Source organism: Mauremys mutica, chromosome 5, assembly GCF_020497125.1.
Source record: "Mauremys mutica isolate MM-2020 ecotype Southern chromosome 5, ASM2049712v1, whole genome shotgun sequence".
Taxonomy (NCBI): Eukaryota; Metazoa; Chordata; order Testudines; family Geoemydidae; genus Mauremys; species Mauremys mutica.
In genome coordinates this window covers 72,647,177-72,672,778 of record NC_059076.1, presented here as the reverse complement: position 1 = coordinate 72,672,778, position 25,602 = coordinate 72,647,177, and the positions used below count along the sequence as shown (strand labels likewise).

The 25,602-nt window shown below is 40.0% G+C and overlaps 2 protein-coding genes across 3 annotated transcripts in view; one reads left to right on the top strand and one right to left on the bottom strand.

Moving 5' to 3' along the window:
* DDX60 (DExD/H-box helicase 60) overlaps positions 1–8,388 on the top strand; it is a 75,841-nt gene extending 67,453 nt beyond the window's left edge. The window contains exons 34-38 of the mRNA XM_045017798.1: positions 795–942; positions 2,132–2,274; positions 4,440–4,591; positions 5,474–5,536; positions 7,795–8,388. Coding sequence (XP_044873733.1) covers positions 795–942; positions 2,132–2,274; positions 4,440–4,591; positions 5,474–5,536; positions 7,795–7,894 — 606 coding nt within the window. The 3' untranslated portion in view covers positions 7,895–8,388. The remainder of the gene's footprint in view (positions 1–794; positions 943–2,131; positions 2,275–4,439; positions 4,592–5,473; positions 5,537–7,794) is intronic.
* LOC123370901 (serine-rich adhesin for platelets-like) overlaps positions 1–25,602 on the bottom strand; it is a 74,985-nt gene that overhangs the window by 26,496 nt on the left and 22,887 nt on the right. The gene's annotated exons all lie outside the window — the stretch shown is intronic.

Genomic DNA, 25,602 nt, shown 5'->3' with positions numbered 1-25,602 from the left:
GCCAAAATATACTCTAATATAGACTTATAAACCTATTATAATAAAATAATCAAACCTATTATAATAAAATTATCAAAATAAGAAATGTATAAGAAAAGATATATAGGCAAGCAAGCAAGCTAGCCTTAAATGTATCTCATGTACCTGTTGTGTGTCAGTTTGTTGCCAGGACACTTCTGTGTTTGAATTATTTACCTGTGGTCAGATCTTCCCCTTAAACTCTATTTTCAGCTCCCCAAATACCTGAGGTTTTCCGTTGGGCTGTTTTTCTGTGCAAAGTCTATCTGTTCAAAGTTCATAGGTCTCAAGCCTTATGCTAACTTGCTGAAGCTAATGTCTTACAGGATACAGGCCTGTAGGTTTTTTGCATTACTGCTGAATATAATGCAAAGCAGTAAATATAATAAAGGCAAGCTAGCACACTGGGCTACAAAGATCAGATGTTTGTGTGGTGGGATAACATCTTACCTATGTAACCTATAATGTGTACAGCATAAATTACTGATCTGTGCCTAGCAGAGCTGCTGTTTCAGTCTGTTTACAACAGACTACAACATAGGGTTTGACTTATTATGGAGATAATCTGTTCTAAAGTCTTGCTTTTAAAAACAGTGACTTCAGTTGGAAATATCTAACATCAGATATGCTAAATGTTATCACTGCTGCAATATCATAACAATATAAAAGTATAGTATACAGCTCAGCTTTTCTATTCCCTTTTTGTTGCTCAGAAAACTGGTAAAATTCTAGACTGAATGTAAGTGTTCTATCCCACAAAATGTGTATTGTTTTAGGTGTTCCTTGACGATCTCCCAGAAGACTTTGCTGTTGCATTACATGAGTACAACAAAAAAATAGAGGAGAATTTTGGCCATTTTTTATTGATTATTTCCAAGATGGCTGATATGAAACAAGAATACCAACTTCCTCTTTCAAGGACTGGTAAGTGAATGCTACATTTATACATTCATATTCACTGTGGTTTGCTTCATTGAAATATTATGTTTTGGGCTATTAGAGCCTGGTCTAGTGGCAGTGTAATGAGGAAGATAGGGGCTCAATTCTTTGTTCATAAGTCAACACACGCTAGAATCTGTATGAAAGCAATAGGCATCTGAGGTAGGAAATATCTCACTTTGATATCTTGCAATTTTCTTGCCAACTAAAGAACCTGCACTGATGGACTCTAAAAAGGATTTTGGCAAAGCCTCATTAGAAGGAGGGTAATAATAATGGCCTTCCATGGGAAAAGAGAACAGGAGGAAAGTGTGGGTTCAGACTGCAAAAAAAGACATAAAGAACCCTCTGAGTAGAAAGAAATATGGTATGATAGTGTAACAGGTTGGCAGTGTTTGCCTGAAGCACCCATCTTGTTAGCAAGATCCTTGCTGCTCTAGCTGAGACTACAAATCCAGTTATCGTAGTGGCTTCCAGCCCTATTCATCTACATCTAGACTAGAGGATATACTGCTACTGCACTTATGTCCCATCCATAGCTCTTACTCTGTGAATATCACATAGTAACTGGGGGGGAGGAGGGATGGAGGTTGGAGCCTGCTCAGTGCAGATGGAATGTTCCCAGATTGTAGCAGCAATCTTCTGAATTCTACTGAGTATATACAAATGGTGATTGGGTTCTTTTAAGTCACCAAAATCTGGGTAGATTTTTTTCCTGGAAACCCCAAAAGATACCTCTCTGATTACAGGACTAATTGCAAATATTGCTTCACCCCCTGAAGACATTTTTTTCAAAGAAATTGATGGAAAATGTTTTAGTACTGGCTAATCAGCCTATTTTTCCCTAAACTAATTCTCATAAATGGCTGGATCGCTTTTGCTGAATCTTTCAACAAAAAAAAAAGTCAGCCTGAGGCAGAAACCAACGATGGAAAATTTCAGATCAAGTAGTCAAAATCTGGCAGAATTATAAGCAGTGGAAAGCAGAGGCTTATTATAGAAAGTGATAGATAACTCTAATTATAAGCAGTCTATAAGGTCAAAATTATAAAGAGAACTATTAAGTAAAAAAGAGTAATAAAAATATTTCTTGCATTAACTGATCCTTTCTCAGAGGACAGTTGTGTTGCATATATATTCTTAAACTTTTCATTTCACATCTTGTTCTGGTTAGATTTTTCAGGTGAAGAATGCAATGACTCTAAACTGGTGTCTCATTTGACGAGTTGTAATGAGGGAAGAACTGCTGTTTCACCTTTTGCATGCCTGTCTGGAAACGTGAATAGTGATTTACTTCATGCAGAGACTGTCAACAGTGTAAGTGGGTGAGATTTGTAAAGTATTAATGCAGGTTCACTTTCTATACTCCAGAATAAATATATTCAGATACTCCATATGAAAAAGGAATCGCCACTCTAGTAACAACAATTTGTACTTTTTATTTACCTGGTGTCTGAGGATATCAAAGTGCTTGACAAACGTTAAGGAATCTAGCTTCACAATAGCTCTGAGGTAGGTATTTTGCCTATTGTACAGATCTGGAGACTGAGGCATAGAGAAATTTAGGCAGCATTCTTCTGCTAAAAGAGAAGACAGTGATCTATTGCTATTAGGAAAGAGGCCTCTATCCTCTATTTATAGAATCAAATTCTACCTGACCTACATTCACACTGATTTTAGTAGAGATGCTCAGGCAAAATTTGCTTCATATTTTGTATTACTTCCAAGAAGTATATATTCCTAACAAGGAGCTTATTTAATGCTGTCAAATATAAGGAATATATAATGCCTGTTTTCTAGGGCTCAGCTGGCTCCCTGTTCACTTTTGGTGCCAATTTTGATCTAATGCCCTGTATAGTTTGAAATCTGTTAAGGGAGAGAGATTCTCTCTACATGTACTGCCACTGTAATTGAAATCAGTTGTGAAGCTTTCAGGGATTTAACTATAGAGGTAACTGTCTGGAGGCCTGTCATTTTCAGCAGGTAACATTTAATTTTGGAACACGGTCCCTGCATTTGTTGATCAGAACCTGAGTCTGATGAGGGCCTGGTATAATGCTCATCTATTTACTCACTTTTGTGTGAATTGGGTGATTGTAGGGGAGGCTATGGAGCTATTTATGAGAGAATGTTAATTTAGTCTGTTGGAGTTGATTGTGTTTTCTTTTAACTTAGAGCTTCTTGGATAAGCCCATTTTTATAAACAAAAAATAAAAAAAAGTACTGTAAAGAATAAAACTACTTTTAAAAATTGGTATAGGTGTTTCCTTCCTAGAATCCATAATTAGAAAAGAAAGACTCACCAATTTTTTCAGTCGTGCACTAAGCCAGCAGAAGCTTTCAGTTATCATTTTTAATTCCTTAATATGCTTTCTTTTCTACACTACTAGTAATCTAATAAAATTAAAATAAGTAACAATTATAGGAAAATAATTTTGTGGAATATTTTAGTAATAATATTAATTTGTCTTAAAATGTAAAACTCTCCAGTAAATAAGAGGTTTCACTGATGGTTACTTTTTCCTTGTCTTTCCATCCTCCTGATAGGAACTCTGTAGTATTTAACAGACTGACACTTTGTGCAGTTATTTTTCTTGCCTTTGCTTAAAAAAAAATCTCATTTTGTGTGTCTGTTCTCTTGGGTTCCATTTGCTATGTAACCTTCTTTGCATAAATTTGGAAGAAAGAATTTCAGAAATAATCTAAACTTAAGCTCCTAAATATTTAGGCACGTTAATAAGAGGCCTGATTTTTCAAAAAACATATTGAGGGTCCAGCTAGGGTGACCAGATGTCCCAATTTTATAGGGACAGTCCGAATTTTTGGGGCTTTTTCTTATATAGGCACCTATTACTCTCAGTCCTTGTCCCGATTTTTCACACTTGCCCTCTGGTCACCCTAGGTCCAGCAGATCTCATTATTCAAAACGAGCTGCTAGGTGCTCAGCATTATTGAAAATTTGGTCCATTCTTTAGGAGTCTAAATAAGGATTAAGAGCCTAATTTTTAGTTATGCTTGGCTGGGATTCTTTAAGAAATCTTAGTTTTCATACAATAAATTAACCATCATTCTAAAGTGATGAGTACTTTTATTAATGCTTTATTTCCAGCAAGAATGCCATAAGGGCTTTGTCCTGCAAACAAAACTACCCAATGATGTCAATGGAATTTCTGCTCTTGGGCTCCAGTTCAGCAATGTACTTGATCATGTGCCTAACTTTAAGCACATGAGTAATCCCACTGACTTCAGGCCTTGCTGAATTTAAGCTTCCAGGATCAGACTTAAGTCTGGCACCCAGACACAGAAACCAAAAAACAGACTGTCTAGGTAAAACAAGATGGGTGGCAACCCTACTTAAGTGTTGAGTTGACATGTAGATGAGTAACGTCAAAACATGAAAAACCCTGGATGAGCACGCAAATAATTTATACAGTAAACCTGAAAGATCTGAATCTTAAAATTAAGTTGCACTGTTTCCTCAGGTCATATTACGCACAGTTGGTATTACTGCTGGAAATATTCCTGTACTTTGTGCAAAGAAATTTGACAATCGAAGAAGAAGAATGCCACTTAATGCTTATGCACTTGACTTCTATAAACATGGTTCTTTGAAAGCAATGGCACAAGATAATGGGTAAGCAGCTGATGTTTCTTTGATTTAATTTTTCATCTTAAGCATGTTTATAACCCTGATAGTTTAAGACGTTAAAACATTATGCATATTGCATCAACTTCTCCCCAGCCCCACTCATCCATTTCAATGAGTGAAGAACATACAATCCTAACTTTTGACTGTGAACACTCCTAACGCTTCTGTATTTACTAGTGGCCCTCATACCCTTAGATAAGAGGTAGCCCTGGTGGGCTAAATGTTTTGATTATATTTATTGTTCATATATATTTTTTTATGAATCACTCTTTAAACTCTAGGAGAAAAATACAGTTCAGTGCACAGGCAACTATCTAAAGTATACTAATACCGGTGTGTTTCACAGAAGTCTTTCAAGAGATTTTTCAGTAATCTACTATTTTCAGTGATCTGATATAGTCTTACTTAGGGTGAAATTGAGCTCAGTGCAGAGTTCTTGCACAAAGTCCTATGCACCACTTAAGCATGCAAGTAAAGCTTAAATGCAAAAAGACTGCTGCCCTTCCATTTACTCTAGGTAAAAGTCAACCTTGTGCAGAGTACAAGTTACAAGGCTCACTTAAGCCTTTTTTTTAAGGAGGTTAGTGGAATTTCTATGGACCACTTGCACAGAGATTGATTTCATCATCTAAGAATATCTAGGAGAAATATTTTACTTTTTAATTTAATTTACCTTTTTTTGACTCTTGGGTATGCTTAAAAAAAAAAGACTGAGCTTGAAATCCTGGCCCTTAAAACTAGTGGGAATTTTGCCACTGACTTCAGTGTGGCCATGATTACCCTGAATATGTATAAGTGAAACACCTGTAATATACATACTTTAAATACTTCTAGTTATTTACATTTGGAAATCTTTTCTTTTTCTAGTATACACGAAGGAGAAGCTTATCTTCTGCTGAAAGATTTTTCACTCACTATTAAAGCTATCAGGTATACATATGCTGGCGACTATTTAAACAAGAAAATGGACTAAAAGGGAAGTTAATTTTTTGTAAATAATTTAAGATACTTTTAAAAATATATGGTACCTGAAATGAAAACTGTTTTCACTTGTCTTTTGAAAAAACGTGTGATTTTGATAATTATGTCCTGTACAAATAATTTCTATCCCTAGTAAAATAGTGGATGAAATAGTAAATAGTGGGAAATTCACTAAACATCTACAGGATGACAACACCATGTTCATGAGTTTAGAATAGCATGGGTTTAGAAAGATTAAATCTTGGCAAACAAACTTGACTGTTTTCTTAGTTAGATCTACAAAACCAGTGAGTGAAAGGCAATAGATGTACTAGATTTGGGGCCAGATTCCTCAGGTACTGTAAATCAGTGTAGCTCTATTGAAATAATGGAGTCAATGGAACTACAATGATTTTAGCTAAGAATGTATCCCTTGGTTTTTAGTAACAGATTTAACACTGTCTGTGAAATCATGTTTGAAAAATTAATTCAAATTAACTTGGTTAAGTACACTTTTATGTTGACTGATAATTAATGGCAAGATTATAAACAAAGGATAATGGTAAATCTCAATATAGGTCTTTTTTCTGAGAAAAATGCTGAGTGCACTGACCCAGCAAAGCAGTTTAGAACATGCTCAATTTTAAGCATGTGAGTAGTTCCACTGACTTCAAGAGAGGGGGCTCAGGGAGAAGACAGCTCTCTAAGGATCCCCTTGCAAAGCTCCTCCCACATCATTCCATTAGGAAGAGGCTAATATAGTGTAGCATTCCATAGCTTCTTGTGGCTCTGATTTAGCAGTCCTTCTCTGTTCAGCAAAGCAATTAAGTATGTGCACATCTTTAAGCATGTCTAAATCCTATTCACGTCAATGAAGTGAAACATGATTAAGTGCATTGCTGAGTAGGGATAAACTTAAGCATGTTGCTAGGAGCCAGAGTAAGGAACTTCCTGTTGGAGTAATGCTGATCTATAAATGTAGAATTGCAGAATCTAGAATCTCAGAATCTAGAACCACAGAGCCTGAAATAGTGGAGGCCGGTTCCATGAGAGTGGCCTCAAATCTCAACCAAATCCAAGAAATTTGACTTCAAAAACTAAACTGTGTCAGAGGACACAGCACTACATGTTGTACAGGTCATCCTGCTGATTAATTTGAGAAAAACAGGCACATGACTCGTCATTTTAAAATTAATACACCCGGAGCTTCAGTTTTTAATAAATCAAACCAAATAAGGAGGGAAATAAAAATGAGTTGGTAAACATATTTAACTCTAACTATAATTGCTGTAAAAAAAATTATGTAACTTTAGGCAGCTCTGGCCAAGAGAAGGCATGCGCAGGAATGCAGCAGGAAAAATCCCTTCCACCTGAGGAGCACCTGTTCCAACCCCCCCAGAGTGAACACACCCACCCACAGGAGAAGTACAATGGATATAAGAAAGGGAAATATTTATTTACAGAGGGATGAGAGAAGAAAAACAACAAGGGGAAATATAGGGGGAACAGTAAAACAGGGTAGCATCCAAACCAAGGCCCCACAGGCCCAGTGGTAGCACAGTCTGGAAGGGCAGACGCTGAGCAATGTGTCTGCACACTGAGTTCAGGAGTCCTGAGCAAAGTTCCAGTCCAGTGGTGAGTTCTGGTTACTCCTGGTTGTCTTCGGCGCCAGTGAACTCTCCCCGGCAAACCCCTCTGGTGCCCTCCTCTACCGCTCTCTGCAAAGCCACACAGAGTGACCACCTCCCCACTTAACTATCTAGCAACCTCCTTCCTTGTTCCCAATGCAGAGTCACAAGCCCCAGTACTCACAGCCTCATGCAGTTCTGGGCAGCCACGATACTGGGTCCAGCTCCAGCCTGTCCTTCTCGGGCGATTCCTCCCTGGTACAGTGCTCCTCCTGGCTCCTGTCCTGGGGTGTCCCCGATCAGCCGCCCTGTCCTTCCCAGTCTTCAGGCAGGTTCTCTGCTGCTTCACTTTGTGAGGGCCTGCAGGCTGCTGCCTCTCTCTCCCTCGGAGCTCGAGAGCCCCCCCAGAGTTTCCCTCCTTTTTTCTCACTCCCCCTGACCCCATAGGAAAAAGATTTAAAGGGGCCATGCTCTCTAAACCTCAAAGGGGTTACATTTAAATCCACAAACTGGGAGCTACCTTAACATTTAAACTAAGAAAATGTTCTTCTTTACATAAAAGCAACTGTACATTTAATCATTTTCCCTTATATTTTGCAGTGTTTCTCTAAGTGAACTCTGTGATGATGAGGAGGACAATGTTGTGCAGGCATTTAGCCAACTCAGTGACAGTTACTGGGAAAAACTGGAAAAAGTCTAAGGCTAAAGACATAAAATCATCTATGTGCTGAAGCAACAAAATTCCAAAACTATGTTTCCTCATTTGTTATAACTTGGACATTTTATTATTTTCATAACTGCTTTAGGATAGTAATTTAAATTTGTTTTAATTACATAAAGTTTTGAAGTCTTTCAACAATTTAATTCCTCAACAACTCATTTTTATTATGTATTTTATTGGTGTGGCTATAAGATGTGTTGATTTTACAGATTTTGTGACAATTATGGTACTCATGGCTTTGCTGTGCATAGCAAAACATGTTTAGCTTGCTATGGTAGAGCTTTTTTATGTAAAAAGATTTAGTTTCAAGTATGTATTTGAGAGATTGTGCTAAATATTAAGAATTTAAATTCAGAGATTATGTACAAAAACAATATATGCTCTGTTTCTTTTATTAATCTATAATAAGAAGTAACTAATTCAGGAAATAACTTTCATTATACTCTAAGAAATAAATGTTATAATTAAAGTAATGAGTGCCATGACATTCCTCTTATTTTTAAACTAAAATTATTACTTTTCTATTTTTTTTGTTAATATCAAACAGCAAGCTTTTAATGATGAACTAGTAGACTGAAGAAGCTGTGACTGATATATAAAAAACCAGGTCCACAGTTTTGAAAAGGAAGTTGAAAAACTGGAAAGGGTGCAGAGAAGATCCACAAAAATGATTTGAGGATGAGGGAAAAAATGCTTTACAATGAGAGACTTGAAGAGCTGAATTTGTTTATCTTATCAAAATAGATCAAGAGGTGACTTGATTATTGTGTAAAAGCACCTTCATGGGGAGAAATACTACGTAATAAAAGACACTAATGTAGCAAAGAAAGGCCTAACAAGAACCAGTGGTTGGAAGTTAAAGCCAGACAAATTCATATTAGAAATAACCCACACATTTTTAAGGAGAGAGTGATTAACTGTTGGAGCAAACTACCAAGGGAAATGGTGGATTCTCCATTTCTTGATGTCTTCATATCAGGACTAGTTTCCTTTCTGGAAGATATGCTTTAGCCAAATATAGGTTATTGGGTGCAGCATAGTAGTAACCAGATGAAATTCTATGGCCTGTGTTACACAAGAAATTAGATTAGATGAGCTACTGGGCCCTTCTGGCTTTAAAATCTATGAATTTGTATAAAAATGGTGAAGGTACAATTTGATCAATCAGAAGTTAGGTAAGGAAGAGAAAATATTTATGTATACTTTTATCACTTAGAGTAAAATTCATCCCTATGCAGAGGACCAGACTATACAGTCCATCCAGGACTTATGCACCACTTAAATCCTACTTAAGCCCTCAAAATAGGTCGTAAGGTTGATCCTGAGCAATGGGAAATCTTGGCAAGTGATCGTAACAAGTAGCGCCATCATCTCCATCAGGGTATCAAAGTCCATGACAGGAGCTGGCTCCTACAGTTTGAGGTGAAAAGAGCCCTGTAGTGGGTTGGGTACCCGCTCCTGCCCTGAGGGGTTTAAAAGCGGCCTGGCAGGGCTTGAGAGCTCCTGCTCTCAAAGCTGGGCTGATTGGGGAAGTGGCCGCAGCTGGGCCACACCCCAATCAGGCCACAGCTGGCCCCTATAAAAGGCTGTGAGCCAGGAGCCCAAACACTCTCCCTCTGCCTGTAGAGGGAAAAGGGCCTGGCTGCAGGGAGCTAGACAAGGTACCTAGAGTGGAGCAGGGCTGGGGAAAGGCAGAGGAGCTGAGGAGCTCCTGCCTGGAAAGCCCCAGGCTGCAGCCTAGCATTAGGCCAAGAGGTACTGGGGGTTGCAGGGGGCAACCCAGGGGTAGGCAAAGGCGGCAGGTCCAAACCCCTTTGCCTATGATGAGTGGCTAATACTGCAGTCTGCCCCAGTGAACAGGGGCTAGATGGAGACTGGGCAGTAGCCAATAATGAGGCAAAGTGGGGATAGTGGGGTGGGGGTTCCCCTGGGAGGGGGAGACCCAGTTAAAGGGGCACCGGTGTCCTGGGAGGGACACGGGGGCCAGTAGCAGACAGATGGGTCACCGGCCTGCAGAGGGCGCTCTGGACACTGGACTGAGCTAATTCCCGAGGACGACCAGCAGAAGGCGCTGCAGGGGTGAGTCCGGCCGTCTACAAGCCCGTAGGAAGCAAGCAGCTCCCAATCATGATACATACATTTGCAATAACTGCCAAAGATCATGCAAATCTCAGATTGGCCTGTTCAGTCACATGAGACATTGCAAACCATCTACATCATAGGCTGCAATTCCCACCCTCTTTCGCAGACAAAAGGATACCAACATATAGAAGGCTTGATATATATATTTTTTTTTGTGTCAAGATTTTTCTTGCTTGTTTTTCATCTTAGAAACAACAAGAATGTAAAATCTGATCTTCCCTGATTTTGTTGGACAACCGGTAACACATTTTAAAATATGCTTTTCTGAGCTCTAAACACCTTACTTTAAGAGATTAAGGGGCTGAATCTTAAAGACTTCCTTGATTCAAAATATTAATTATTCAATTGTTAATTTTTCACTGAAGGCATATAGTTACAATTAAAAACAATCGAAACAAGATAGGATTTTTAGTCATACTATTTTATACTTTCTCCTCTTAATAGCTGTTGCTAGAGAAGGAGGAGACTCTGAGTTCTAGACTCACTTTTTCTAAAGCAATATCTAAAATGCGGGGGAGAAGAGCCCAGGGTTCACCCTGATTAGCTAAATCAAGGTAAAACTACAACTTGGCCCTCTCTATGCTAAGATTTTACATATCAGAAATCATCTGTTAACTTTCATGTAAAGCACACCTTTTTCCTTAGAGTAAAAAAACTCCGTTGTGCTAATAGGCCTTACAGTTCACACAAGTTGTGAAAACAATGCAGATCTCTAATATGGCAGACCGAAGATTCTGCCACTTAGCCTGTCTTTCAGAGTCCGCCCAATCTCTATCCTTGGTAATAGAACAGTGCTATTTCTGCATTTGTAACTCACGGTCTCAGTGTGTTGAATCCTGTACTAGTGGATGGTTCACAGAGGATCTATTGCCAGCTAATGTAGTTAGTTCTTTAGCTGAAATGGTAGAGGTTTGTGACGCTGTACTGAATGTTTTGTTGGAAAGGTTATAACTGCACAAAACAGAATTTTGGGGTCTTTTTTCACTAGGAAAAACATACAAAAACTAGCAAAAATTGTGTGCTTTCAAGTATTTAAAGATTGTATGCTCAAAGGCCCAAGAGTAATGGGCCTTAAATCTGGCATTTACTAATAACCTTAAATTGGGCAACCTTAAATCTGGCATTTATTAACTTTAGAATGCTTGACTTTACAACCTAAATAACATTCTGTGACATGGTACACAAGAGCAGTCCCTAGCCCCAGACCTAAATGATTAATACAGCAGCCAATTAACCCAATTCCAGGTCCTCCGGTTAGTGGAAATTTTGATAATATAAATATAATATCATTGGAAATGGGTTGAGTTGGGTATCATTCAGAAACCCTTTCTCCCCAAAACACAATGGTACCAATCATGACAAACATAGAACAATTACGTAGATATATATTCAATAAAATATTTAACGATCAACATTTTAAAAATTGTATTTTAACTCAGTCATGTCAAACATGCAGTCTTCACAAAGTTAAATGATAACCCTTGACTGACAGTACTGTGTTATTAGTTAATGCTGAGAACATGATTCCTGATTAATTTTTTTAATGTTACAGACTACTATAAATGGAAGGAATGCTTCAAGTTGATCTGCCATCATTGGCAAAAAAGACACGGTTCAATGGTATTGATTATAAGCTTTGTTTATTATAAGAATTATAATGAAGTACTGGTTAAGACATCAGCATCCAACTAGAAACTACTGGAATCCATCCACAAACATAGTTATATAGCATACATTTCATAACAGAATTAATTACAGTCCAAAATAATTTATTACAAAAGCCTTGTTTTTACTTTGGTCTTGATGATGTTTAGGTATCAATGGGGAGACAAAAAGTACTGACTAGTAGCTGTATAATTGGAGAACACCACCACAACGGACCTGGTTAAACACAATGTTCAGTGTCACCTTGCATGCTATAAGAAATGCACATATAAACTGAATTTGGGAGAATGAGTCTGCTGGGTGGGGACTCTGAGGTGCGGAACCTAGAGCACATCTAGTTATCCATAGGCAAGATCTGAATTCCTGGTTAACACAGAGCTCTATCAAATTTCTAACAAAACATTAAGCATGATTGGGATGATTTCCCTAGAAGTAACCAAACACCGTTTAGAATCATTAGATGCTGTTAAATGCAAAGAAGGGACAATTTTAAAGCTACAGGATGAGCTTACTCGCACTGGTAACCCATTCATGTATGATGGACCAGCGCTCATGAATATCATGATGAAAGCAGTCTTTAGTGGTAAGATAGCTAAAGATATCAGAGTGAAGGTGGCAGGGACTATTTCAGAGCTAATTTCAGACAGGTCATTGTTCGCTCCCGGTTGTGTCCAGCATTACATTGATCTATGTGAGACTTTGGGAAAGTATGAGTTCTCTGTGGTACCAGATATGATTGAAGTTCAAATGCGATGGATCAATGCATATGTGCCAGGCAAAAAGCAAAGAAATCCACATCTTGGATGGTCTTCCTAAGCCAGCACCTATTAACAACATGATCAGTACCTTAGGCCAACAGAGGCCTTTCAGCACTGTAATCAAGGATGGTATGGCTGACGTACAAGCTCTCGACAAACTAGAAACTAACACTTGCTGAAATTTGGCAGAACACTTTATTATGAGGCTATAGAGAAAATTCTGGTGCTAAGATGAAGTCCACATTGTGTTTGACATGTATACAGAGGAATCAATTAAAATATTACATGAAAAAAAGAGACTCAATGGCATTGCACCTATACAATACAAAATCACTGACTCCATGAACATTTCCAATGTCACAATGAAGAAGCTACTGTCATATGTTCTCACAAAAGACAAGTTAACTGTGTACCTCAGAGGAAAAATGCTTGAGCATGCCAAGAATTTCTCGAAGAATTTCATCATTGCATGGTATAATGAAGCTGCTGCCTCGCACTGTTTAGTGGACTTTCTTCATAGTTCCCATGACACTAAATTTATCTTGCATGCCATCAATGCCACAGATAGACATGCTACTAAACTTTGGATTTTTGCACAAGACATAGCTGTTCTACTGTTTTCTATGAGATGCTACTCAAGACTTCCTCAAGATTCTGTTTTTGTGCCTGTTGCTTGGAAACAGAATTACTGTATATTCCTCAGAGATGCGTTGCTTTCATTTGGACCATTAAAAGCCATTGTCCTGACACTACTGACACTACTGGAAGGTTGACTGGATAGCATTTGATTCAGCCTTCAAAGAGACTCTCCTCAATCTGAAGGTGCTCTGAACTATTGAGACAGTCACTGATGAGGCCATAAATGGACAGGAGGCATTCATATGCCAAGTTTACCATTTGAAGGCCAGTATTACAATACTTGCAGAGCTATGTTGGTGGATGTTCTCCAAGGGTACGTCTACACTACGGGATTATTCCGAATTTACATAAACCGGTTTAGCAAAACAGATTGTATAAAATCGAGTGTGCGCGGCCACACTAAACACATTAAATCGGTGGTGTGCGTCCACGGTCCGAGGCTAGCGTCGATTTCTGGAGCATTGCACTGTGGGTAGCTATTCCGTAGCTATCCCATAGTTCCCGCAGCCTCCCCCGCCCCTTGGAATTTCCGGGTTGAGATCCCAGTGCCTGATGGGGCAAAAATCATTGTCGCGGGTGGTTCTGGGTAAATGCCGTCAGTCACTCCTTCCGCTGGGAAAGCAACGGCAGACAAGCATTTCGTGCCTTTTTTCCCTGGATTGCCCTGGCAGATGCCATAGCATGGCAATCATGGAGCCTGTTTTGCCTTTTGTGACTGTCACCATATGTGTACTAGATGCTGCTCACAGGGGCGATTCAGCAGCGCTACACAGCAGCATGCTTTTGCTTTTGCATGACAGCAGAGATGGTTACCAGCTATATTGCACCATCTACCATACCATAAATTGGTAATAAGATGATCGTGGCTACCAGTCCTTTTGCACTGCACCATTTGCTGCTGTCATAAGTGCCCCTGGGTGAGATCAGCCAGGGGCGCAAAAGCCAAAACTGGGAATGACTCCCTGAGTCAATCCCTCCTTTTTGGTATATAAAAATAGAATCAGTCCTGCCTAGAATATGGGCAAGTGTACTAGAGAACCACTGTATATCATAACCAGAGAGCACAGCTGCTCTGTGTCAGATCCTGCAGAAATTATGAGCTGTATGCTATTCACAGGGGGTGCTCCTGCAACAACCCCACCTGTTCATTCTGTTCTTCCCCCAGCCTTCCTGGGCTACCATAGCATTGTCCCCCCACTTGTGTGATGAGACAGTGACTTGTTAGTGAGAAATGAGTGGAAGGCAGCTTCCAGCTGCTATGATAGTCCAGACAGGACATTAAGCAGTGTGTAGGAGAGGAGCCCAGCATCCCACTGCTAGTCCAGGGGCAACTGAATCTTTTCTTTACACATGAAGGGTGGGGGCTGATGGAGCTCAGCCCCCTGTTGCTATGATGAAGACGGTTACCAGCCATATTGCACCATCTACCAGGAAAAATTAAGGGCAGGCACCCTTGATCAACCTAACTGATGCTAGTCAGCATGGTTACCAGTCCTTTTGCACTGCCCCATGTGCCAATAGGCTGATGATGACAGTCTTATTGCACCATCAGCCACCCATGGCAGGGGAGGAGCAAGGATGTTGGTGTTGAGTGCTGCAGCATCGTGTCTATCTGCAGCATTCAGTAAAGATAGGGTGACATGTAAAAGAGTCAAGAGAGGATTGTTTTCCCTTTCACTTCTGGGGGTGGGTGGGGGGGTGCGTAAATTGCCGAGCTATGCCCTGACCCACCGCGGACACTGTGTTTGACCCTAGAAGCATTTGGAGCTCAGCCAAGAATGCAAATACTTTTCGGAGACTGCAAGAACTGTGGGATAGCTTGAGTCCTCCAGGCCATGAGCGTCCATTTGATTCTTTGGCTTTCCGTTACGCTTGTCACGCAGCAGTGAGCTGAGTCCCTGCTATGGCGTCTGTCTGGAGATTTTTTAAAAATGATTTTGAATTTCGTCTTCTGTAACGGAGCGCTGATAGAACAGATTTGCCTGCCCTTACAGCAATCACATCCGCATGGTCCATGCTGGAGCTCTTTCTTTATTTTGATTTTTAACTGCCTCGCCACACGTGCTGATCGGAGCTCCACGCTGGGCAAACAGGAAATATTCAAAGGTTCGTGGGGCTTTTCCTGTCTACCTGGCCACTGCATCCAAGTTCAGATTGCTGTCCAGAGCAGTCAGTGGTGCACTGTGGGATACCACCCGGAGGCCAATACCGTCGATTTGCGGCCACACTAACCCTAATCTGATATGGTAATACCGATTATAGCGCTACTCCTCTCGTTAGGGAGGAGTACAGAAACCGGTTTAAAGAGCCCTTTATATCGATATAAAGGGCCTCTTAGTGTGGACGGGTGTGGCGTTAAATCGGTTTTACGCTCCTTAAACCGGTTTAAACACGTAGTGTAGACCAGGCCCAAGAAGCAGAACACTGGAGAAAAATTGCCTTCAACTAGGAGTACACTTATACCTCCTGCCAATAGGACAAATTATCAAGCAATGGAATGGCTCTGGGATGATCAAGTGTATCCAAAACTACCCTCCCCTATCAGGCATGGATGGGTCTTGGAGGATGGACTAATCACATCAGTTATATGCAAAATATCAATCCTTCAGCTAATCAAATGCTTGTGTGCAAAGACCAGATGCTCAGTACCATGGAAATGTTTGACAGCCTGCCTTATATGGACATGTGCGAGTGTGAGATCAGTGTGATGTGTGGAGACGACACTAATGATGACTTTGATGAACAATTTTTTTCAGTCCTACATATCAAGATTAATTTCCCTAGGATTACCATAGATTAATCCTTTTTTATGTAAGCAATGCATTCCTGAGTTAAAGAATAATTTAAAAAGTTGATTTTTAAACACTTTCTCAAATATATATCCACATAATTGTTCTAGGTTTGCCATATTTGGTGCATTGTGTTTCTGGGACAAAGGTATCCGAAAACCATAACTCAACCCATTTCCGACAACATTGTATTATCAAAATTTCCACCAACCAGAGGACCTGGAGCTGAGGGGACAGCAAGTGCCTCTGTTACAACACTGAGGGTGACACCACTTAAATTATGATTCTGTAGATTTTAACAAATCAAATTACGTCTCTCCTACCTTTCTATCACTAACTTGCCCAGTACAATGAGATTTTACTACATTATGCTCCCAGACTGTCTCTGAGGAACTCTTCATGGCACCTGCAACACTACTCCCTGTGGCTCCTGATGCCTTCATAGAGCTGCAGACTCAGTGTTATAGACTGCAAGTTACATTACATAGAAAAAGCTGTTTACAGAAACCCTGAAAAGACTTCTGCTTGGGAGAATTCTTAAGAAAAAACTTCCTTTGAGGTAAAAGTCTGGTTGCGCAGGACCCGGAGGGGACTTGAGGTGGGCATACCTGCCAACTAGGAATCATTTTTTTCTTTAAGACTAACTTTTTAGCAATAATCCCAATACATGAGTCAATAATAATTAATATATTATATAAAAGTATTTTTAATTGAACCATCAGGAAGAGTGCAGGACTAAAACCATGAAATCCCATGATCTAATTGCTACAACCTTTGTCCTTCCTTCCCTCATTACCCCTCTACTGTTTGCTATCCTCACTCACGTCACTATAAACTATTCATCAGGGCACTTATCTATCTTTACTGTAAAAGGCCTATGGCACAGAAGAATAATTAATAGCACTAGTAATAGAGGTGGTCCAAGACCAGACTCTACTATTGAAAACTACCCAGATTCTTAATCTGAACCCCAATCTGGACCTGAATTTTGTAGCCGGCCCTTATTTCTATAGGGTCATATTGTGATATCCTTCCACATGTTGAACAGTACCTTATAGGTGTAAGATTCCATTCAATATATGGAAGGATATCACTATGTAACTCATAATGGGTAGAGCCTAACACTATCTCTATATTGGGTCCAACCAAAACAGTGCTTGAAAGACTGATGTGCCTTAGTTGCATGATTCTTTTCCTTTTCTTGGGAGCTGTGAGACCATGCATTGCTTAGAAAGTTTAAGTGTAGAGAGTGTTCTTCCATGACATGCAATTTCCCCACAATTCTAAAATCATATATGCTAAATGTTACTACTGTATTTAGGCATGACAATTAATATGAGTTATAAAAATACTTTTTTAAACTCTTTTCCTCAGAAAGGTCGTCTTCTCTTTCAATGACATTAAAAATACATGCTCTTGTTTTTTCTCCCCAGTTGTCACCATTTCCCTATCTCAGATGTCGGCAGGTAGACATGGTCTGGAGCTGTAAAATTCAGATCCTGAACCAGAAACCCCTGAAATACAGTGTTTTGGTTTGGCCTATTGTAGAAATGTGGAGGAATAGCTGCAACCAAATAGAGGCCTATTATCTAATCCACATAGCCATTTACACCATACTCACTCACCTCATGAAATCTATAGGCTGGTCCATGAGGCTCAGCACTGTGGACCAAGACTTTGGATAATATTGGGCTCTGATGTTTTGTTTGGGCATATTATAGAAACAGAACCATAAGGCACAATTTTGGTCTAAGTTTTGATGCCCCCGCAGGTCCGGGGGATCCGGCTCTGACTCCGCCTGCTGTGGTAAAGAAAGGGAGAGTGGCTCAGCACCTCGGGCATGGGTCTGAGTTCAGAGTCTGCCCAAGGTTGGGGGAATTGGGGGCTCGTCTGGGCTTTGTCTCGCTGGGCTCCTGCAGCTGCAGAGAGCGGCGTCAGCGGACCAGACAGGTCCCCGGTGATTTCCAGAGGAGTCGGAGCAAAGACCGCGGCAGCTCGGTGCGGGCGGTGACAGCAGTGGCTATAAAGAGCGCTCGTTCGCTTCGCCCTGCCCGGGCTCGCCGCGTCCTCAGCCGCTTGTCGCGGGGAGCAGAAGTGTAAGGAGTGGGCGCGAGGCGGGCGACAGAGCGCAGCGCAGCGGAGAGAGGCAGGACCTGTGCCGGGGGCTGAGCCGTGGGGCCCGGGACCTGCCTCCTGCGCTCGGGGAGGGGATGCTCACACCTGTTCCCGACTGAGGAGGGGGTGCCAGGACCGCTCGCCTGAGCTCGGGCTGGCGATGGAGGGATGCTGCTGGGCACAAACTGAGCCGGTCGCTGCCCATTCTCAGCTGCTGCTTCTCACATGGAGCAGGCGGGGTTCGCCTCTCCCGTACCTTTGCTGAAAGAGGGGCTGCGATTAGTGGGCCATGGAGGCTCACTCTTTAAAGTTGCGTTTAGCAGCATCCTCAGCGCTGTAAAAGGCAGACCCTGACCGGGGTGCACAGAGGGGTCTTTTGCTTTGGAAGGTCAGGGCTGAAGTTATTTACGATATTAGATAATGATGCCTAATATCCTGGTTTGTTTTCAGTGCAGTTTGTTTACGAGAGCAATAGATACTCGGCAAACTCATCAAGTTGGCATGCATAGACTGCCAAGCTTGCTGACGTTGACTAGATGCAACATTTATTATTTGACCCACTTGATTTTCTACCTTATATTTGTGAAAAAGTCCAGATAATTATTTATATGAAGTTTATTAGTACCATTTATTTGTTTATTTATTTGAAACAGTTTTTTTTTCCTTTTAGATTACACTGTGGTGTTATATGTTTCTTGAATCTGTAAGCAGGCAGTGCTGTATTTGGTACTACTTCTTTCCATAATAGAATATTTGTAAACTACAGTAGAACCTCAGAGTTACAAACACCTCAGGAATGGAGGTTGTTTGTAGCTGAAATGTTTGTAACTGTGAACAAAACCTTATGTTTGGTCTTTCAAAAGTTTACAACTGAACATTGACTTAATACAGCTTTGAACTTTACTATGCAGAAGCAAAATGCTGCTTTTAACCACGGCCAGTGCTTCCATTAGGCAACCCTAGGCGGTCACCTAGGGCGCCAGGATTCGGGGGGTGGCATTTTGTGCGCTCCCCACGGGGTGCACGGGAGCTTCCGGTTCTGCTCCCGTCGTGCCGCCGAAGAAGGACCTTCTGCTGACAAAATGCCGCCCCCCAAATCCTGGCGGCATTTGGGGGGCAGCTCCCCACAGGGCGCGTGGGAGCTTCCAGTTCCGCTCCCATCGCGCCGCCAAAGAAGGACCCTCCACTGAAATGCCGCAAGCGACAGCGGCAGTCATTGAGCTGCTCAATTGCCTGCCGCTGTTTTCCACGGCACGTCGGCAGAAGGTCCTTCTTCAGCGGCACGACGGGAGCAGAACCGGAAGCTCCCGTGCACCCTGTGGGGAGCGCACAAAATGCCGCCCCCCAAATTCTGCCTAGGGCACCAGAAACCCTGGCGCCGCTCCTGCTTTTAACCATCTTTATTTTAATGAAACAAACAAAGTTTCCTTACCTTGTCTTTTTTAAACTTTTCCTTTATTTTTTAAGTAGCTTACGTTTAACACAATACTGACTATACAGTATTTGTTTTTTTGGGGTTTTTTTTGGTTTGTTGTTTGTTTTTGTCTCAAGCCTCTAAGGCAAGATACATCATTGGATATACCATAAAAAGCAGTAAGATCGGACAGTGGATGGAGGACAAGGGAAACTATAATGAATAATATGAAAAAGCAAAATCACTTTAAAATGTGGTATTTTCAACAAAATGTCTAATGGTACAATGATTAATGTATATCTTTTTACAAGAGTTAAAATGGTATATATTGGGGCTAATACTGACATGGCTCAGCAAGGTATGTTTTGTAATGTGCTATTTATTTACAAGAGTCTCCTGAGATTAAGTTTATTTGTTAGACTGTGGTAGGTATGAATTTCCATTTGTTTAAAAATATTTGAAGTAAATGCTCATATTGTAGATCACAAGCCCTCTCATCCTGTTTGCTTCCATGAGGTGTTAAAAAGTCTAGCTGAACCACAATTGGAACCTTTTAAACTGTGTGTGTGTGTGTTTGTGTGTGTAGACACACACACACGCACACACCATAATTAAAGGCATATCAGGAAGGTGCTCAGTACCTTGCAACATTGGAATTGTTAAAGTTCATAGCTATAAGTATATAGAGAGGTATATGCACATGTGTATATATATATATTTATGGTATGTAATCCATTTTGTATTGTCAATAATGTTTTTAAATAAAAAAAAAAGCTTGATTCTTTTTTTCTCCTTTGCCTCCTGAAGAAAATGGACAATGGATCAGTGCCTCAGTACCACCCTCTGCAGGTTCCATTCCTCCAGTCCCCCCGTCTTTGTTGTTGCTGACCCTCTCCTCCCTTTTTGCTATTGCTGTCCTCTCCTTGACACTTGTAGTTGATACCTTCACCAGGCTTCTTTTTAATCATCTCAGAAACAGCTGTTCCTTTGTTCCTTGGGACCCCCTTTTCACTATAGGAACTGCAATCATATCTCTTTAAAGATATTTCAGTGACCCTGTAGTACAACCATTTTCTCAATATTTCAGTGTGTTTAACGTCCACTATTATTTTGACCCTAGTTTAAAGGGTTTTTTTTTAAAGGTAGCAGGAAAAAATATTTAAGTTGAGGTGGCTAATTTTAGTTTAAAAAAAATCAACTATATGGTTAGTCTTAATCAGTTTTAGCAAGACACAGGATACCTTAGGTTTAATTTTTGAAGCATTAGGGAGATTTATACTTTGCACACAACTCCACACTAATTGAGATGTTTATGAAAAAAATTAACTGCTTTTAAAATGCACTGATTATTAAAGGGCACTTGTGAATAATATCTTCACAAGCTCATTTTAAAATTTGTTCTTATAAGATTTTACACAAAGAACGTGATAATTCTGAACTGACATCTCATTTGATGAATAGCACCAAAAGCATAGCTTCTGTGCCACCTTTCACAGGCCTGTCTGGAACCGTTGACCAGGATTTATTTGATGCTGAGAATGTTAATGAAGTAATTTTTATTTTGTTTTATTTTTTTTGTAGAGAGGGTCTCAAAAATCAGAAGGGGATGGATCACTTGATGATTACCTGTTCTGTTCATTCCCTCTGAAGCACCTGAGATTGGCCACTGTTAGAAGACAGGATACTTGGCTAGATGGACCTTTAGTCTGATGTAGTAGGATCGTTCTTATGTTCTGCATCTGAATTTCATTCTGGGGGAGTGGGAATTCTTAACTCTTCTATGGCCCCTTTGCACCAATTATGAAGTAGGCATAAAGACGCTTAGTGAAGACCTCCACTAAAGAGGGAACTACAGAATAAGTTGGCAGTGGAAAAAGGCATTAGCTGGGGGTGTTCTTACATAAGCTATGAGGCTTATAGGCTATGGCAGTCAGGGCATAAGTTAGGTCTACTGTCACAGCAACCCTACTCAATCCCAACATATAGGAAGTGCAAGCTGTCTCCCTTTAGTGTGCAGTCCAGTGCAAGGACCATCCCCAGGCTACATCAGGACCCCTATTTCTATAATAGACTAAAGTAAATCCCCACCTCCTAACGCTCCTGAAATTGGGAGCATGAAATACAAGCCCAACACCAAACTGTTCCATGTTTCAAGGTGTTTGAGTTTGGAATTCATATTCAGCCCATTTCAGACAGATCTGAACACATTCTCTGTATGAGTCAAAAGCCACCCCAAATTCAGAAACATCTCATGGATAAGGTAGTGCTGAATGTTGAGAGAGCAGTCTAGGGCAGACCAGAGTCACGCTGCCATGTAAGCTACTGCAACAGCACAGGGCCTTTGTGGCCATCTATAGAGCTCAGAAGATATATCAGTTACAGGCCAAAACCCCAGCTACTTCAACATAGAAAATGAAAATTGAAACACTGCAAGTGCAAAGGGTCTGCTACATCGACCCACAGACAACATGATCCTAAATTTTCAGAGTGGCACAGATTATAGTCATGCAACTCCTTTTAGCAATAGATCTAAAATCCTAGATTGCATACAGTAATTAGTGACACACCAAAAGTATAAAAATACAAACATGTGAAAAACAATTGATGTACTGTATTTCTCAGGCGGTCTTGCATACAATTGGTGTTAATGTCAGAAATGCTCCTCTGTGTTGGTTGGAGAAATATTATAATCAAGGAAGAAGAATGCCACTGAATGCTTATTCCCTTGACTTTTTTTAAACATGGCTCCTTGATTGCATTGACAACAGATAACTGGTACGTACTTCTTGTTTAATTTGAATACTTTGCTGCAAAGTCATAATGGCTGAATATCTTTTGAACATGGCATAAGTTAACTGCCTGCAATTGCACAGTCACAAAATATAGGACAGGATCCCTTGTCATGATTACCCAGTAGCATAGAATTTTTCCTTATTAAAATATTACATTTCTGGTATTTATAGTTACAAACTTCCAAATGTGAACAGTGACTTGCTGCGGCTGCAGACAATGTCAGAAGTGTGAACAGCCCTCTTCATTTAAGTAGTGTTTTAGCTGTAAAACCTAAAAATGGCAATTTAAATGTCAACTGCCAATGACAACTTCAATTCCAATAATTGTGGCTACTGTACTTCGCCTACAAATGCACATCACCTCCCAGTGTGACCCAAGCACCAAATGCTCCTACTATCTTCATCTCCTTTTAGACTGCTAAGATTTCCAACTTCCCTTGACAACTGAGGCCTGATATACACTACAGAGTTATGTTGATGTAAGGCAGCTTACGTCAACTTAACAATGTTCATTTCTATACTAGAGTGTTCCTTCCATTGATGTAAGTTGTCTGCTACGTCAATGTGTAGACACTGCATTGCTTACATCAACTTAACTGGTCTCCAGGAGCTGTCACACAATGCACATTGTGATCTCGCTGTTCACTGTTTTCAACTCCGCTGCCCATAGCCAAATTTCTTTTAGGCCCTCACTGTTTTCTTCCTCAGCTGCTGCTACACTCTTCTTTCTGGCCTACCAATCACACACACAGCCCACATCAGTGCATTCAACACACATTTGCTAAACTCATCTTCCTTACCTGTGAGTTTGATCAGATTACTCGCCTCTGAATATTTTTGAATCCCTCCACTGGCTCTGTCTGCTCTTTTATCACATTTAAGTTTCTTGTCATTGCCTTCAAAGTTTGGTTTACCTCTCTCAACTTATCCTCATTGGTCAAGCTTTGCAAAGTCTCCTGCCTGATCCATTCTCTGCCTTGATCCCAGCTTCTCGTTCAGTCACTTCCATACTCTGTCATGCAGCCTCATAGATATAGTACAGCTATTCTAAGCTCATCTCCTTTCTCCATCTTTAAGGTCTACACAGTTAATGTGTTGTTAAGCCAAGGTGCAACGCTACAGCATGCTACCAGTAGTAACCTGTGTGGGCCCTGCTACGGCACACTGTACCAGTACCAACATGGGACTTGACTGCACAGCAAGCTAGCATGCTGTAGATTCACACCCTGACTTGCCCCACACACTAACTTACCATGTCAACTAGTCTGCTCCGATAGGCTTATTTCTCCCCTGCTGCCTATAGTGAATCTAGTTAACTTGTACAAAAATTACCTGTTTTCCCCCTAAACTGTGTATACTTGTCTGTCTTTTGATTGCTAGCTCCTTACAGATGATCCATCTTCAAATGTTTGACAAATGCTTAGTACATTGTTTATGGTAGTGTTCACGTTTTCTATACAAAATTCTAAAACACAATGAAAACGGAAATATGGGGCATTACAACTAGTTGAGTTTATATCAACAGAAATGAAGAAAGGTGTACTGAAACATCACAAATGTTAATTTACCTGAAGCTGCTACAAAATTTCCAGCCCCCTGCATGGAGTATTGCACTAATAACCTGAAGTCCTTTCTGTACAATTCAGTTTATTTGCCTATAGACAAAACAGCTAGTCTTTGATCTCTTTCTGTTCCCAATGCAGACAACATAATTGGTCTGAATTCCACTTATTACAGTTTAGATTGCTTTGCTTTTGCATGCTGTTCCAATAGCTGTTTTCTATCCAATAAAGTTAGTTATTTAATGCATTTGTTACTTTCCCCAGACATATTTTTACTCTTTTCTAATGTGATTGTTTTGAATATTTTAATAGGCTAAGCATGATTATGTAAATATGTATAATCTTACTAAGTCAGCTACTTTGTTTTGCCTGAATTATGAGCTCTCAATTTTGAAATTAATTTTCTATTAATTAAAGTTAGACTTTGTTGATCTTTGTGGCCTGGAACAAGGGGTGTCTGTTTACTCTGGACTTTGCCTACCAGCTGGGAGCAATGAGAGGATTTGTAGCGTAGTGTAACAAGTTTCTTTTTAATAACCCTTTAAAATAATTTGAGTTTTTTTTTCCTTTACTAGGTTAAATGAAGGAGATGCTTACAATCTACTCAAAGATTTTTCACTTATTAAAGCAATTGGTTATGGTATACATATGTACTGACAAAACAGAATTTTAATGTATATCTTTTTATATCTCTCAAGCAATTTTAACAAGGTAATTTTTTTTTTAAACTGAACATCCTTAGGTGAACTTTGTGACGATCCAAATGACAATGTTGTAGTTGCATTTCAACAACCGAGTGAAAGCTACAGTGCAAACCTGTAGTCTGAGCATCACATACTCTGTAAAGTTTGAAGAAATGACAGTAACATATAGTCTTCTGGACAGAAGACCTGGACAAAAAATAGTTTTAGCAGCTAATTTAACTTGAGTGTTTATCCTCTACTCGCTTTTCATTCTCAAACACACTTAGAATACAAATTACAATAAATATTAGGTTTTAGTCAGTAAAGAATTGGCCCATTTTCTTTTAATTATAAATATAAATTATTCATTTTATAGCTCATACTATACTTTGGATGTTTAATTTAAAACAGATGTGTTAAGCTTAAGATTTAACTTTGTTTTTGTAACAAAGGATGTAACTAGACAATTGTATCATTTTTCAAATTAAAATTTATGTTTTAACCAGAGTTTTCTGAAGCGTCTATTAAAAATAAAGTCAATTCCCTTTACACTTGAAAGTTTCTAGGAACAGCTACTTGTAGCTCACTCTCGGTCATTAACAGATGTCTACAGGGGACACAAGTCATTCTACATTAAATAAAGCATATTAAACTGCTGTGAGGATGTTCTCACACAGGAGTCAAGTGGCATGGCCTTTAATTTATGCATACTGACTTCATACTTATCTGATTTGCTTGCCTTATCTGACCTATGACCTTGTAGACACAACCCTAAGACAATGCTGGAGCATCCCTATTCTCCAAAAAGATTCTGCATGACAGCTGCAAGGTATCTTAAAAGTAGGCAGCACTAAAGCTAGTAGCAAATTGTTCACACAGGCTTGTGCTGTGTATCAGCAGGTAGACTTTGGCCATATCTACCCACACACATATGCAAATAGTTGCAGCCACTTAAATGGTACATAGCCCTTTATGTAAATACTTAATTTCAGAATATCCAAGTATGTACGGGGAGACTTTAGCAAACCAGTAAAGTGCCTGAAACCACTATGGCTTATTGTTAAAGACAGCCTAGTCAGCAAGCTGTTAAAAGCAAGTCTCAGCTTGACCAAGGCAGGAGGGGAGGGG